This window comes from Phaethon aethereus (assembly GCF_964289735.1).
Source record: "Phaethon aethereus genome assembly, chromosome: 11".
Taxonomy (NCBI): domain Eukaryota; kingdom Metazoa; phylum Chordata; class Aves; order Phaethontiformes; family Phaethontidae; genus Phaethon; species Phaethon aethereus.
In genome coordinates this window covers 3,608,591-3,622,674 of record NC_138587.1, presented here as the reverse complement: position 1 = coordinate 3,622,674, position 14,084 = coordinate 3,608,591, and the positions used below count along the sequence as shown (strand labels likewise).

The following is a 14,084-nucleotide window of genomic DNA, read 5'->3' as shown; positions in this document are numbered from 1 at the left end:
TGTAGATTAAAAAGGCAAAGTCAACTTCCCCCCCCGTATAATCAAAAGTAGTCCTGCTAATTATAAAGTAGAGAGTCCCATAAAAGATCTAGTACTACTGCTTTCTTGATATTTAAATCAGGGATACTTGTCATGATTTTAATGGAGAAACACAGACAGGTGATCCAGTTTCTAAAATTGGAGTAAAAATGATACCATGACATATCATGTCATTAAACTAAGAATTGCCACTAGCAACTTATCACTTTCCGAAATCTATTCCAATTTCAGAGTAAAGTATTACATAGTTAATTCTGAATTGTCATGAAAACCTTTTCCTACTGCTGCACTGCACTACTATTTTCTTTCCCCTCCTTTCTCAGGTGTCTCATAACAAGTGAAATTTTGTTCTCAGCAAAAAAATAGATCTGATTTACCATAGTGGAAAGCTACAAAACCCACTAGTTACATTACATATATTTTCCATACAGCCCAAGAGTAGGATTTTTTTTTAACTCCATTTTTATGTAGAAACTGCATAATCTGCATTGTATTAGCAGCTGAAGGAAAGTGATAGGAAAAGGAAATGTGACCGTTTTTGTTGCTGGTGCCTGAATCCTGAAAGATCTGAATGTTTTGCACCTTTCCAATCTTTTTTCTGTTTTACATAGTAAATAGAAAAATTTGAGGGTCCTTTTTTTTTTTTTCTCCATACAAAGCTGGCCCCTTCTTCCAGAGCACACAAGCCTCAGGGCAGCCAACCCAAGCAAATCCCCATCTAATGTCTTGACAGTTGACACAGGGGCCAGTTTTTCCACTCAAATGTTTTGTCCTGGCCTTCTCAGAAAACGCTTAACCCGCAGGAAAGAAAAGAAAAAGGAGAAAACTGATAAAATTTCTCAGACTGAACTTTCAGAACAGGTAAATAAACAAACAAATCCACACATTCAGAGATTGGACCAGTAAGTACCTTCTAAGTATGAATCCAAACTCCAGTTGGTCATATTACATCCATCCACAGTTTTCTTTTCCAAGTAGTATTACAGGATGGAATACAACTAGGTAAATATTCTTTTTTCTGGGATTTTTTTTGGCCTTTCTTGTCTTTTTTTATTCCTCCAGACTCTCCAAACTGCAAGACAGAGATCTAGCCAGCAGGCAATTAAAAGAACATCACAGTTTAAAACACTTTCCCAGTATATTGACAGGTACCATCTATTGTGGCTATGGCAGCGCAAGGAGGTGCTACGGCTGCCTAATTCAATTCAGTCACCTCTGAGTAGACAATATCTTCATAGGAGACCAATATACAGGAGATGAAGAGGAGGAAAAGAAAAATTAACTGTGTAAAGTTCAACTAAGGGGGAGAAAATTGATATATTGACATAAAGAGCTGAGCCTGTACAGGTAGTAATCATTATTGCTTTGACCAACGAGAACTGTTTCTCTCTATTGAACTCTGGATCAGGTGGTTGTTCAACTGATGAAAAATGGAACAATTGTTTGAAACAAGAAACTGCAGCAAAATAAGCTTAAGGAAGCAGTATACGACACGATGGAATAAAGATTTTTAAGAGGAAGCTGATACTATTTATTATGTGAAAACATATTTTGAATGTATTTCAAACAATCAATTCCCAAAGTACTCTGACAAAAATCATTAGGATGAGAAGTGAATCAAAAAGTAAATAATCAGTTTTTAAAGTACAACTACTGTGTCAGGTTTTGTAACTGAATTATTATTTAAAGGGAGTGAGGTTGATAAAAATACTTCCACATCTTAGTGAAATGCAAGAAAGCAGAAGAGATTGAGTGTGATGTTAAATTCAGTAAAAAAAAAAAAAAGCCATAAAAATCACCTACAGGAGATAGGTATGGTCATGTTTATACAGGAGATTTCCCCAAACCATCACATGATTTCCTACTGAAAATATCCTCTTTCTTCCCTTTAAAACCAGTGATAAAGTTTGTTCGAGTCAATTAAAAATACCTACATACTGCAGCCATCTCTAGGACAGAACAGACTCATTAAGAATACAACATACTTTTATCACCATTTAAACACACACTGTGGGAGTCGTTATGATGTTTAATTACCATTTGTATGTATAGAAGAGCACACCTGTGTTTCGTTTCTATAGAAACGGAAACAACACAAAATGTTTTTTTCCTACTCATCTAGATTAAGAGTATAATAAGTTCCAAAGAATTATGCTAGAGGTAGTAATGGAATAGCACACCAGCTTTGCAACTAGGAATTGTAAATGCAAACTCACAGGGTTAGAGTATAGCTGCTTTATGAACCGGTATTTCATGATTGCCAAAAGACTAGATAGTAGGTTGGAAAAGCTATTTTTCCATACAGTGTGGCAATTCACATACTGAGATTCTATTATGACATTGAATACATGGGTGTATTCTTGAGTTACATAAGCATTGCATGGCTTGGGGTGCAGTTAGGTATAAATCTGACAGATAATAACTGGGTCTTGTTTTCCCCTTCTCTCTTAAGATCTTGAAAATTTTGAAACGAAAACAAGAAGCACGGTGTCAGTCAGAGAAGGACAAGGAGTGGTTCTGCTCTGTGGTCCTCCACCACATTACGGAGGTATGATGAATAGTCCTACGTTGTGTGCAGCCCGAACATTGACTGCTATAGCTCAGGAGAAGTAGTCTGTGCAGATCCCTACCCAGTTAGCACTGGAATTTATTTGTGCATGAAGCGTATGGGCTTACAACAAATGTGGAGTTCATTTCTTTAAAGGACACTGGAGTTTGCACTTCTTAAGGGGCCCTTTTTTATTATTTTACGGTTACTTGAGGGACTACAGCACATCATCGCTCTTTGGGTGTGACACAAGCAAAGGAAAGCATGAAGGTCTAAAAGACTATCTTCTGACAGGACTGGTTATGTCAGCTCCTTCACTCACATGGGATGGCAGAAGAGCTACCTACAGCAATTCTTTCTGCCTTAAAATCATGTCAGGTCTGAGTGGAATGACTGTTTTGCCTTTTAGTTCTTGCTACGCCAATGCTATAATTTGAATACTGCATTTTACATGTTAAATTTGTCATGAAAATTTGTCTTCTGTTCTTGAATCCCTGATTCCTTCTTAATAAGCATAAAAATCATAGAAAAATCTAGATTGGAAGGGACTTTTGGAGAGGTAAACTCTCTGATCAAAGGAGGTCTGACTAGATCAAGCTGCTTAATAATTTTCGATGCTTCAGGTACAGAATGGAAGGGATTTTGCTGGGGAATTGTTGTGGGGATGCCTTGCGTCTGTTGCCGTTGCCTACTACTGCTTCTTAACCATAAGGCTGTTTTTAAGGTCTTCCTTTCTGGACAAGGTAAAGTCCAGGTGACAAGCAATGAACTAGTAATGCTTTTAGCATAATGTTTCATCTAAGACACCCCTAAGCATGGGGCACAATTTTCCTTTTCCTCCTTTTTATAGGTGTATTACCATCTCCAACATCGGCATTTACAGAGCAATACAAAGGCTTGAACATGTATGTACACTGCTGCTGTTGGTTTTTTTTTAACAGTTTTTGTACCTATCATAAGTTAGAAGATCTTGAGTGATCTTTTGATATTTATTTCCCCCCCCCCCAACATTGACTCTCGCAAGTTTTGAGCCATATACATTCACAAATCTCCTCCAGGTCTGTTAGAACCCAGATCAAAGCTGCTTCAGATCTTTTGAAGTCTGGAGTAAGAACTATGGTTTCCTGACATAACTAGCTGAAGATTGAAAATTTTACCCTGCAAAAGCAAATGTGTACCAAAAAGGGGAAATATCAACAACATAGTTACCAAATTGTCTTGTTCTGGCCTGAAAGAACCCAAGGGCTTTAGATGACTCATGTCCTGCTCTCAGCAGGAGTGACCACGCATCCACAGCCGCTGCAGTTTTCTCTGTACTAGAGCCAACGTCCTGCTCTCAGCAATGTTTCCTCGATACTTCTTCAAGAAACAGAGTTATAAGACAAATTCCCATGAGAGGGTAAATAGTGATCTGTAAAGAGGATGCAGTATATTAGAGATGTAGAGAAACCCATCAATCAATTTAAAGCCCACAAGTCTTGAACAGAGAGGAAATGTCAGCTCGCTTAGTGTTTGCAGCCGTATGAAAGGAGTATACCATCAAGGAAATGAAGTGAAACCTGGTCCTTAAGGGCAGAAAAGGTTTGAAAGGGTTCCTGAAATGTATCAATGGGGCAGACAGAAAGACAACGCATCCATCCTTGAGTCCGTAGGCTATATATTTTCCTCTTGCTATAAGGTAAAATTATTATTTGACAAATAGGAATGAGCAGAAGAAAACATTCAGAACAAGTAAATAATTAACAAGTGCGTTCACCCCAGATTAATTGAACTGACAAAATGGTATCCATGAACAAAGCCTTTGCCACAGTGTTTCTTAAGCTGGAGACGTGAGCTGTTGACCAGTAGGCCTGAAAAATACATTATCTGAAATAACAAGTCTTTAGAGAACAGAAACTGAGTTATTTTATCATCCATAAACACTATATTTGTGATCCAAAATTATATGCCATGATGGGGGATGAAGTACATGGTGTGAGCTATCATAAATTCTACACTATCTCAGGATGCTTAAGAAGAGGTTTTTATTGAAAAGGACTGTTTTGTTTTTTAATTGAAACCATTGCCTCGGACCCACAATACCTACGGGAGAAAGGATTACTGGCCTTGCATACAGCTTCCATTGCAAATGTTCTGTACAGTACTTTAAACGTACCAGGAATCAAATATTGAGGACTTCGGAAGATATACCATACCAGCAGGAAAAGAGTTGCCTTTCCTATAATATTAACATGAGTTATACAATACACGCTGTATAATGTGTCCTATACACTAGGCAGCAAGATTGCTTTTAGAATTGCCTATGCAACTTAACAGATACAGCCTATAACCAACGCAGACTTTTTGCTAGTACGAGCATTTACAAGGAAACCGAAGCTAACTTTGGGTAGAAAACACTGACTATGCACTTGCAAAGAAGTTACCCATGTCATTGAAAAGACACCCAAGGGAGCCAGAGCAGACGGCTACGGCCCTTCAGGGACTCCTTCCTACAGACCAGCTGCCTCCTTCCCCAGGATGAGTCACTTAACAGACCTGGCCCTACCCATACGTTGCATCGAGGACAGAGGAACACAGGTCTGATGGTTACTAGCTTTCTTTTCCTTTGACTTGAAGGAAGACAGAAAACCTCTACACAGTCGTTGTTTGAAGCAGCTGTCATTAATATAGTCATTTTGGAATATGATGCACTAGGTAAAGCCTCCTGCCTTCCTGCTAACTTAGAAAGTCTGTATCTGCTGCTCCTAACAATAGAAGGAGAGACAGAAGGGCAAGAACCTAAGCAAACAAGGAGTTTTTATTAATTGAAGTTTCTTCCCATATAACATCAAAAGTAGGAATAGGTGGATCAAGATAGGTGGATAGAGCTCAAGAAATATTTCTACCATCTATGGTATCTAAAGAAATGTTTCAATTATTTCTAGCTCTCACTACAGAAACCAACACATCACCAAGCTTATCCAGCCCTATCCCACAAACAGTCTGAAGTTAAACATTCTGTTAGGGTCACAGGAAAGCAAGTTCTCTCAGCTGGTATTATATGGTGTAAGTACTTTTCCACATTCAAAAATATTTAAATATATTTTACTTAAAGCTTAAGTTTAGCCAAACTTATTTTTCTGATATATTTTCCAAGAACAGCTGTGCTACTGCTTTTTTGTATACATGCTTCTTAACTGAGACTGCACTGATAACCTATTTTTGCTCATACAAGAGCAATATGTGATTTCACTGTAACAGGGGATAGAAACCATATTAGACAACTATGTCATAATGAAGAAAAAATACAGAATGGTTTCTTCAAAAGCTTTCACATCAGCTTTAGACCTTAAACTAACTCTAAGAACAAAAACTTTGCAGAGCTGTGTTAAAACCATACTAAAAAATTTAACACCAAAGGAAAGCCTACTCTATGTTGTTCTGAACAAACATAAGCATGAAAAAAAACCCCACTTTTTAAAGGCATAGTTTATATCTTGAATCAAGCAAGACATCAACATTTGCTACAGTTAATGAACAAAAAACCATAGCCTCTAATTAGCTTTGTGAAAGAGAGGGCAAAAGAGAGGGCAAAACTACCCTACATTACCAGACCTAACCCAAACCCTCCCTTTCCCCATCCAGCCCCTCCTCATTATGCACTGGCCACTCTCCAGCCCCAGCTGTTGTTATTTATGAGGCTCATTAACACACCTTATAAAGTTCAGCATCTGCCTGCCCCTGCTTGTCAGTGAGGCTCTGGGGTGCAGGGGTGGGGAGGTAAGCTGTACCTCTCTCTCTCTCTCTCTCTGTGCTGGGGCTCTTCTCTAGTTTAAATTCTTTATCTTTATGTAGAGCTTGGAGATAGAGAAGAACACGTAGGGAGGAAGAAGGAAGCTTGAAGAAACCTTCAATTCTGTAGCTATGGGTGAGCTTGACCTGACTATGATTAAGGGGCTGCCTCCTGAATGGTAATACTTGACACAAGACTGTTGGGTGGGCTGTTACTCATTTTTTTTTGGAAGCAAAGTCTCATATAAGGCCTGTTTCCTTTAGGCTGACTCCTTCCAGAGCTTTAAGGAAGTTCCTAATCTTGTTAGGAGCAGCAGGATCACTCATGCATTTGCATTTACTTGTGCGTAAGCTGCCGGGGTCTGAAGCTGGGCTGCTGAGTCTGTGGGCTTTTCACGATGCTGACATTACTACACCAAGGCTATGTTAAAAAATTAAAATGCTCTCAAGGAAGTAGGAGCCCTGTGGACCTGCTTAGTAGGGGAATATGCCGAATTCTCAGCCAGCAGAAGGGTGGGGATGGAGGCGCATGTGAAAGCGGGGTGTAGGAACTGGGTGTGTGGAGAGGATGGGATGGGGTGAGCCGTGCCGGTCTTTGACTTCTGCCTCAGGTTGTTTCTGCATTTTTTATTAAACAGACGTTTTATAAAATGCATAATCCTAAAGTGATGGTTTGAAGCATCTCTGCCTATATAAAGCTGAGTGCCTTAGCCATGGGTTTAGAGTCCCTTTCTCAATGCTCCTATGAATCTTTAATCCGTTCCTGCTAGCTCTAGCAGGAGAGGGAGAGTCCCTTCCCAGAGACCAGCCTGTAGCCATTCTCCTGCAGAATGAGCAATATCGATTTGAATTTGCTCGGGCTGAGGACAGCCCTGAAATGTTATATTCTCTAGACTAGTATATCAGGAGTGATTATCAGCTGCTGCTCTTCTTTCCCAGCTGTGCTCTGAAGGAACAGTGCTCGCAGCCGGCAGGCACAGGCAGTGCTCTCCTGCCTGGCCGAGCTCAGGGCTTAACTTCGGGCAGTTAACCCGCTTTTGGGGGCCTCTGGGATGAGGAGGGAGACTGGCAGCCGGTGGTCCCCTGCCCTAGGTCAAGGAAACCCAAGCACACCCCGGGCGCGGCGCTGCTCCGGTGCTCTGGCAGATGCAAACCCAAGTCTACGTGGCTGTAACTATCCCTCCGCTGACGCGTAGCCCCGCTGAAGCGAAGGCAGTTTTGTGCTCTCCAGGGCGTCTTCTCACAGTCAGGAACAGCACTGGGATCGCTGTCTTTTGAGAGCAAACATCATTTTCCAGTGTTCAGTGCCCAACTGCACTAATGTGGGCTCAGACCAATCAGCTGTACATGTGGAAAGGAGCTGTACTGTGATATGTATCATGCCAGAGCTAGACAGAATTAAAAAAAGTTAATTACCTGAAGGTGATTAAAGTTTTCAGAGCTTGTCTTAGAAAACACCTTGGCACATAGGTGTTAAATTAGGAATTTGAGGGTAGAAATTATATGAATAATATCTTTTATTAGTTTTTGTGAAGTAAACACTGAAACATTCACAGTGCCCCGAATTTTATATTGTCATTATTTGTAGGGCCAGATATTGGAGGGACTCCTCTGGGTTTAAAACTCCACAAGTTAGCAGAATTTTTTGTAACCTAGGGGTAAATCATAGTTTCTCTCTATCTGTCTTTGGAACAAGATCAGCTTTGACTGTAAGCCATTTCCTTCAAATGTTTCTGGGAAGGGGGAACCCTACAACAATCTGGGACCAAATTCTGCTTGTTGGCCCATATCTAAAGCAACACTGAGTATTGCCTGGTAACTAACTAACTGAGGACTCGCCTGAAATTGCTCCAAGCTTCTCACCAAACACAGCAGCACCCTGTGAATATTTCAGCTGGAAGGCCTCCCTTCCCCAACTTCTCTCCCTTCTGCCTCACTACACAGTTTTACCTCACATGTTTATTTTTATGAAACTTCACACATTAACCATAATGAAAAGAGCAATAGTAAAATTGGACTAGTTCGTCCGGTATAGAAAATCCTCTATTCCTTTATTTGAGATATGTTGGTTCATCTTCAACATCATTGTGAAAAATCGTTACTCCAGAGGGAAAGTTACAGCCAAACAGGTCTATGCACAAGGGAAAAAAATGAAATATTGGAGAAAAACAAAGCCCACAAAAATCTTTGGTGCTGCTAATAGCTAAGACTTGTGTAAGACTTTTTGTGCTGAAGCCCTTTCATAGCAGTCTCTGAAATTCAGTAACTCTGAGACTGCCATGGGTATGTTGAATTGTGTGACCCCATCTGCTATCGGTTTCAGAAATCCTGTGGTTAAAAGGAAAACAGAAAAGTAAAGTGAAAAATAATTGTCACTTTATTTGTTCTTTCATAAGCAGCTAGCAGCAGCAATTTGCAAGTCCATTTTAGCGAGAGTTCATTAGCAGGTTACTATCTCTTTATAATATCCTTTCTACGCCTCTACAACCTTCTGTTCAGCATCATTTTCACCAGACTCTTCCCAGCTACTGATTTAGTCATGCAAATGAGCGTAACCCTAAGAGTGATGGCATGGGCCTTTTACTGCTTGCTTTTGCTCATTCATTGGGTCTGCTCCACATCTGATTTATTGAAAGGGACCCAAAATGGAAATGTTTAAGTAATAGTAGCTTCTTTTATAATGTAACGTTAGATTTTTCTAGCCTGTTACATCGGTTGATGTTGTCACTTAACTTTCTAAGAAAAGATATTGTGTGAGGAAGTACACTGCCAGTATTACGTCTTAGAAGAGAAAAAAGTTTCGTTGCCAAAATTTGGTTCCTTTCTCTTGAGATTTTGTCCAACTCCCATTGAAGTCAATTAAAATTAGAGCTTCTACAGAGTTTAGTGGAGCTGAATTAGGCTCTAGGCAAGTATGGCCTGCAGATGGGTGGTGATGAACCCACAGTTAGAAGAGAGGTAGCATTTATATTCCTCATACTGGAGGGAAAAAGGATTTAAATATGAAAAGGAGGGGCTTGCACTTGTTCCCAGTTAATGGGAAAATTCATCAAGAGGCCCTAAGGCATTTGTGGAGTACAGACAGGGAGAGAGTAACAGAAACTTTGGAATACAAAATCAGTTGGAAACCCCTGAGAACTGAAATCAGGACAGACAAGGACTGGTTCTCTTTTACTGATAAATTCACAGATTGACCTCATAAAGAATGTCTGTGTAGCATGAAGTTGGTTTTAATAAGGTTTTACTAGTATTTGTATACTCTACACAGAATATTTAGTTGCATCACCAGGTCCGACAGCGGAAATCTGTGTTTTGATTGCATGCCATAAGATGGTTCGAAGGTCCTTCAAGAGCATCCATTTGGTCTCTCAGCAGGTGCGGTGGTGCCCTGTTAGAGTGGGTCAGTGCTTTCTTCAGCCCTGTGACTGCCAGCACCGGAACTGGACTTTGGGAAGGGAACTTCCAAACTCATTTTTCCTATTTATCTTTCTTTTTAAACTACCTCCAGTTTATCATTAGATACACTAACCTTTCATGAAAGTCTGTGTCCAGTTATCAGTGGTTCAGCCTCTCAGGGCAGTTTTATTGTGCGTGAACCCGTATGTGCCTTTGCACGGGTATGTGTGAGGAGGAAAGAAAGGGTTCCAGCTGTCACAAAAGGGACATCAGGGCACCAGCCCTCAGGTGTTCTTGTGAAATCTGAGGAGATTGCAGATCCAAGGTATTTCTTCCACAGAAACCCCAAGTTTACAACATAGTTTAACTGAACATAGATTAAAGTGCTTATCCTGCAAATCTTTATAATTTTCTTTGCAGTCCCCAACTTGCAGATTAGAGAACTTCACAAAAATTAACTGAAACTAGAGTTTTGTGCACAGCAGGCACTTCAGTCTCTCTGTCCAGCCAGACTATAGTCATCAAACCTTGTGCCTGGAGGAACACAGTCTGTATATGGTATGTCTCTGGAAGACATATCAGGTCATGGCTATGTCATTTATATTTAGCTACAGGCTGATCTTCCTTGTGGAAAAACCTGCCCATCTCCATATTTTCTTCTGTAAATAGATGCTTTAACCAGATACCTAAAAGTACACGGGCATGCAAATGTGAAAACATGGTGCTTTTATCGTGTGTGTAAGCATGTGTATATGTACACAAATGTACATACACTGTTGTATAAAATGTTGTATTACACTATTTTAGGAATTGTTTCATCTTCTAGGTTTGCTATGCATGAGAAAAAAGTTTAGCATTAAGCTGTAGTGAAACAGAGCCTATTGCAGGATGTAGGCAAGTATAGGAAGTGTCATTGATTGCTCCCCGGAGATGCATCGTTTCTAATGAGAGTCCTAAAGTGTTAGAAGATAACATAAAACTCCACAAAACTACTGGAGTTTGCAGACTTATTACCATACTGTACCTATGTTGTAACTGAGGGGGGAGAAACGTAAATAATCTTTTTCAAATGGGATTGTTGATGGGGGAACTGTGTAAAAATGAAGCTGTTGGCAGAACAGTGTTAGCTTATGAATTATACATTTAATTAAGGGAAGCTAAACTGGCAGATTTTGAAACTTCAGATTTACTGTGTCTTATTAAAGACGGAATTTCAGTCCTGCTGTTGGGTGCCGGCAGTGATGCGGAGCGGCCGCAGCACCCCGGGTGTCGGTGCGCTGCAGCATGATGTAAGCGCTGACCCGCTCGCTGCCGTACCCGTGGTGGTTGCAACAAGGCTTGGCCAAAAAGCCCTTCTGAAAAGCAGGGTCCTTGGGTGGTAAGCTCACATGGAGATCTGCCCTTCCAGGGTGGACTAGTCAAATCAACTTTAAGGTGCCTAGGCTATAGCCATATGTTAAGGTACTCATTGTCATACACTGTATGGAAAAAGGTGGCAGAAAAGGGTTGGGAAGTCAGAATAGGACAAGAAGCATGGAGCAGATGTAAGTATGGAAAATAAGGAGAAGGGTCAAATGTGCAATAGGATCAAATACTAAATAATTTCCAAAATATTTGTGTGCAGCTGAGCTCCCGCCTTCATGAGAATCTCATGATAAAGCTCCATGTTACCAGTTTCATTTTTCCATATTCAGGGTGAAGAAAGGAGCTGTAACGCCGACCAGCAATTTCCTCTGCGGATGTTCAGAGGGAAAGTGTGATAAATAGAAATTATTTTCTGACCCAGCCTTCTCATGGCATTGCAGCATTGCCATTCCTACTTAAAAATAGGCTAAGCAGGAAAATGAAAAGTAGCAGGGGACAAAAACTTTTGTGACCTTCTGAAGTGGCTTGCAATGAGTTTAAAATGAAAGAAATGCTTACCTTGCCTTTGCTAATTTGTGCATCCCCAGTGGTTTGCCCTGTAACCGACTCGCTCTTCCAACTGGTAATATTGCACTTAAGCACTAACAGGAAGCAGATTATACTGGAAAGGATGCATGATACATATCTGATGTTTTCTAGGCTTGTCCTACACGTGGATCTTCAACAATAATACCTTATACGTGCAGGAAGATAGTCGCCGCTTTGTTTCACAAGAAACGGGAAATCTCTACATTGCCAAAGTAGAGCCATCGGACGTGGGCAGCTACACCTGTGTTGTAACTAACTCGAAAGCAGAGCAAAGCGCGCAGGGGCCACCCACTCCCCTCACTCTCCGCGGCGATGGTAAGTTATCTGGGCACGCTCGGCTAAAAACACGCGGCACGATGCTAACCGGTCCGTCTCCAGCCGTCGGAAGCCGATACCGCTACACGTCCTCATGGAGGTAAACGACTCCCGGTAAAAAGTTGTGCAGTGGGACGCGATCCCACAGTTTCTGCTGGACTGAAATGAGATTTGAACTGTCAGGACGGGTGATAAAATAAACACATGCAAAGAACGCAGTGCTCAGTAGCACTGAAAAATAGCAAGAGACTGTCAAATGGTATGTTAATATTTTTCATTTTATGGATGCCTGTATTGAGGTTTAAATCTGGCAAAGCTTTCTAAATTTATAATCCAGGTATAGCTCAAATACCAAATCTAGAAAGCTGTTTCAAAATGAGTCAGAGGTGAGAAACTCACCTGCACATATACAAACACCTTTCTGGCATCCCTTCTAATTAAATGTTCACAGTGAGAAATATATACCTGGGAAATCTTTACGCAAAGTTTGTTTTGTAGGTTTGCTCTCCTAAATTTCAATATACTTTTACTGCTTGCAAAGCAGCGGTGGCAATCAGTAACAAAAGTCTGCACAGACTTAGGATTCTAGGATAAATAAAACTCAGCTTTGCATTATAGAGTAATACTTCCACTATGAGACCGTGCTGCTTTAACATAATCAGATCACCCAAAACAAAATTATAGTTCCACAGTTCAGAAGTTGATAATTTGGTACAAACTGTGATTGTAAGTGCTTAAGATCTTTTCTGACTATTTTCTTCCTTTTCATCGCTCTACTTTATTCCTTTTCTAAGACTCATTCCATCAGTGTCTTTTTACCTTCTCCCATTCACGTTGGTGGTCTCTGGGCTGGGTCCTAAACAGGCTGTGATGAAAATTGTATGTGTAATATTAGCCAGATCGCTGTGAAACATAAAATATGAATTGGTTCAATTTCAGTGTGGGATCTGGGCAAAGACACTATGTCCTATTCGTCATTACTATTGCAGTGAGTTACATTGAACGATGCATGCACACTTCAGAAGTGCAGCTAAAAGTTTAGTTTGCTAAAGTGATCCCAAACCTGCTGCAAAATTAAATGCCCTAACCTGATAATGGATTATCTGTGGTTTATCAGATGTTCAGCCAGATTTTCAAATGTGATAATTACATCTAATTACATCAGCCTTTCTCAAGTCTGGAGCTCACATTTGGATGTTTTGAAGAAGTTTTAAGAGTTTTACAAGTATTTTGGACACAGAATTCCGTAATTCTCTAGCATGTGAAATCGATGCAGTGTTCTGAGAAGTGACCAATGTTAAATGCATTGCTTGTTAACACCTTTTAACAGGAGACGTGAACCCTAAGTTACCTCTAAAACTTTAACGCATAACATATTTGCACATGTAGAACGTATATGTACTCATGCTCTTCAACTCTCAAATGCGTAGAACTTACAGATTTCACATAAACTTTCAGCATGGGGTTGAGTTTCACCCAGCAGGCTCAGTCTGCTCCATAGACATTGTGTGTTGATTGCCACGGGTGGAACATAGGGCTCTGACGTTATTAATGCCATCCTCCCTTTTACACTGCAATTCTGTTGTACTAGACAGGTCTGAGGCTCAACTGGGGTGCTAGCTGTTTTGATGTTCAACAGGTGTGATGGGGGAGTATGAACCAAAGATTGAAGTACGTTTTCCAGAAACAACATATGCAGCGGAGGGCTCGTCTGTTAAACTGGAATGCTTTGCCCTTGGAAAGTAAGATTTTTGTCTTTTATTAAAATGTGGGATCTAACACTGTTCTACCGTGAGGAACAATGGTTCGTTCTAATTTGCACAGTAGATTTTTTGATCAGAACGTGAATTTGTAAAGCTGTTTTTAACCTTATCTTGGTTTGATTGTTTCTGTGCAATGTGTTCCCAAGGAAATGAGAAAAAATTGTAACTGAAGCTCACTTGGCTGCAGCTTTAAGAGGATGGTGGGGAACAAAGATTATATTCCTTGAGAGTAGTTTCAACTCCAGGATACGACCTGACTTCAGGTTACAGCATTTGGTGTAACTGTATATTCACATCCG

The 14,084-nt window shown here is 40.4% G+C and overlaps 1 protein-coding gene across 3 annotated transcripts in view; it reads left to right on the top strand.

The window, feature by feature from the left end:
• Positions 1-14,084, top strand: part of LOC309408800 (contactin-6-like) — a gene marked incomplete at its 3' end in the record, with an annotated part of 84,475 nt that overhangs the window by 14,319 nt on the left and 56,072 nt on the right. The window contains exons 2-4 of one of the 3 annotated variants that reach the window (XM_082004750.1): positions 2,492-2,587; positions 11,819-12,022; positions 13,662-13,764. In XM_082004750.1, the coding sequence (XP_081860876.1) occupies positions 2,492-2,587; positions 11,819-12,022; positions 13,662-13,764 (403 nt within the window). Of the gene's footprint in view, positions 1-2,491; positions 2,607-11,818; positions 12,027-13,661; positions 13,765-14,084 lie in introns of all 3 variants that reach the window. The other 2 variants (XM_082004751.1, XM_082004752.1) reach the window with 2 other exon arrangements.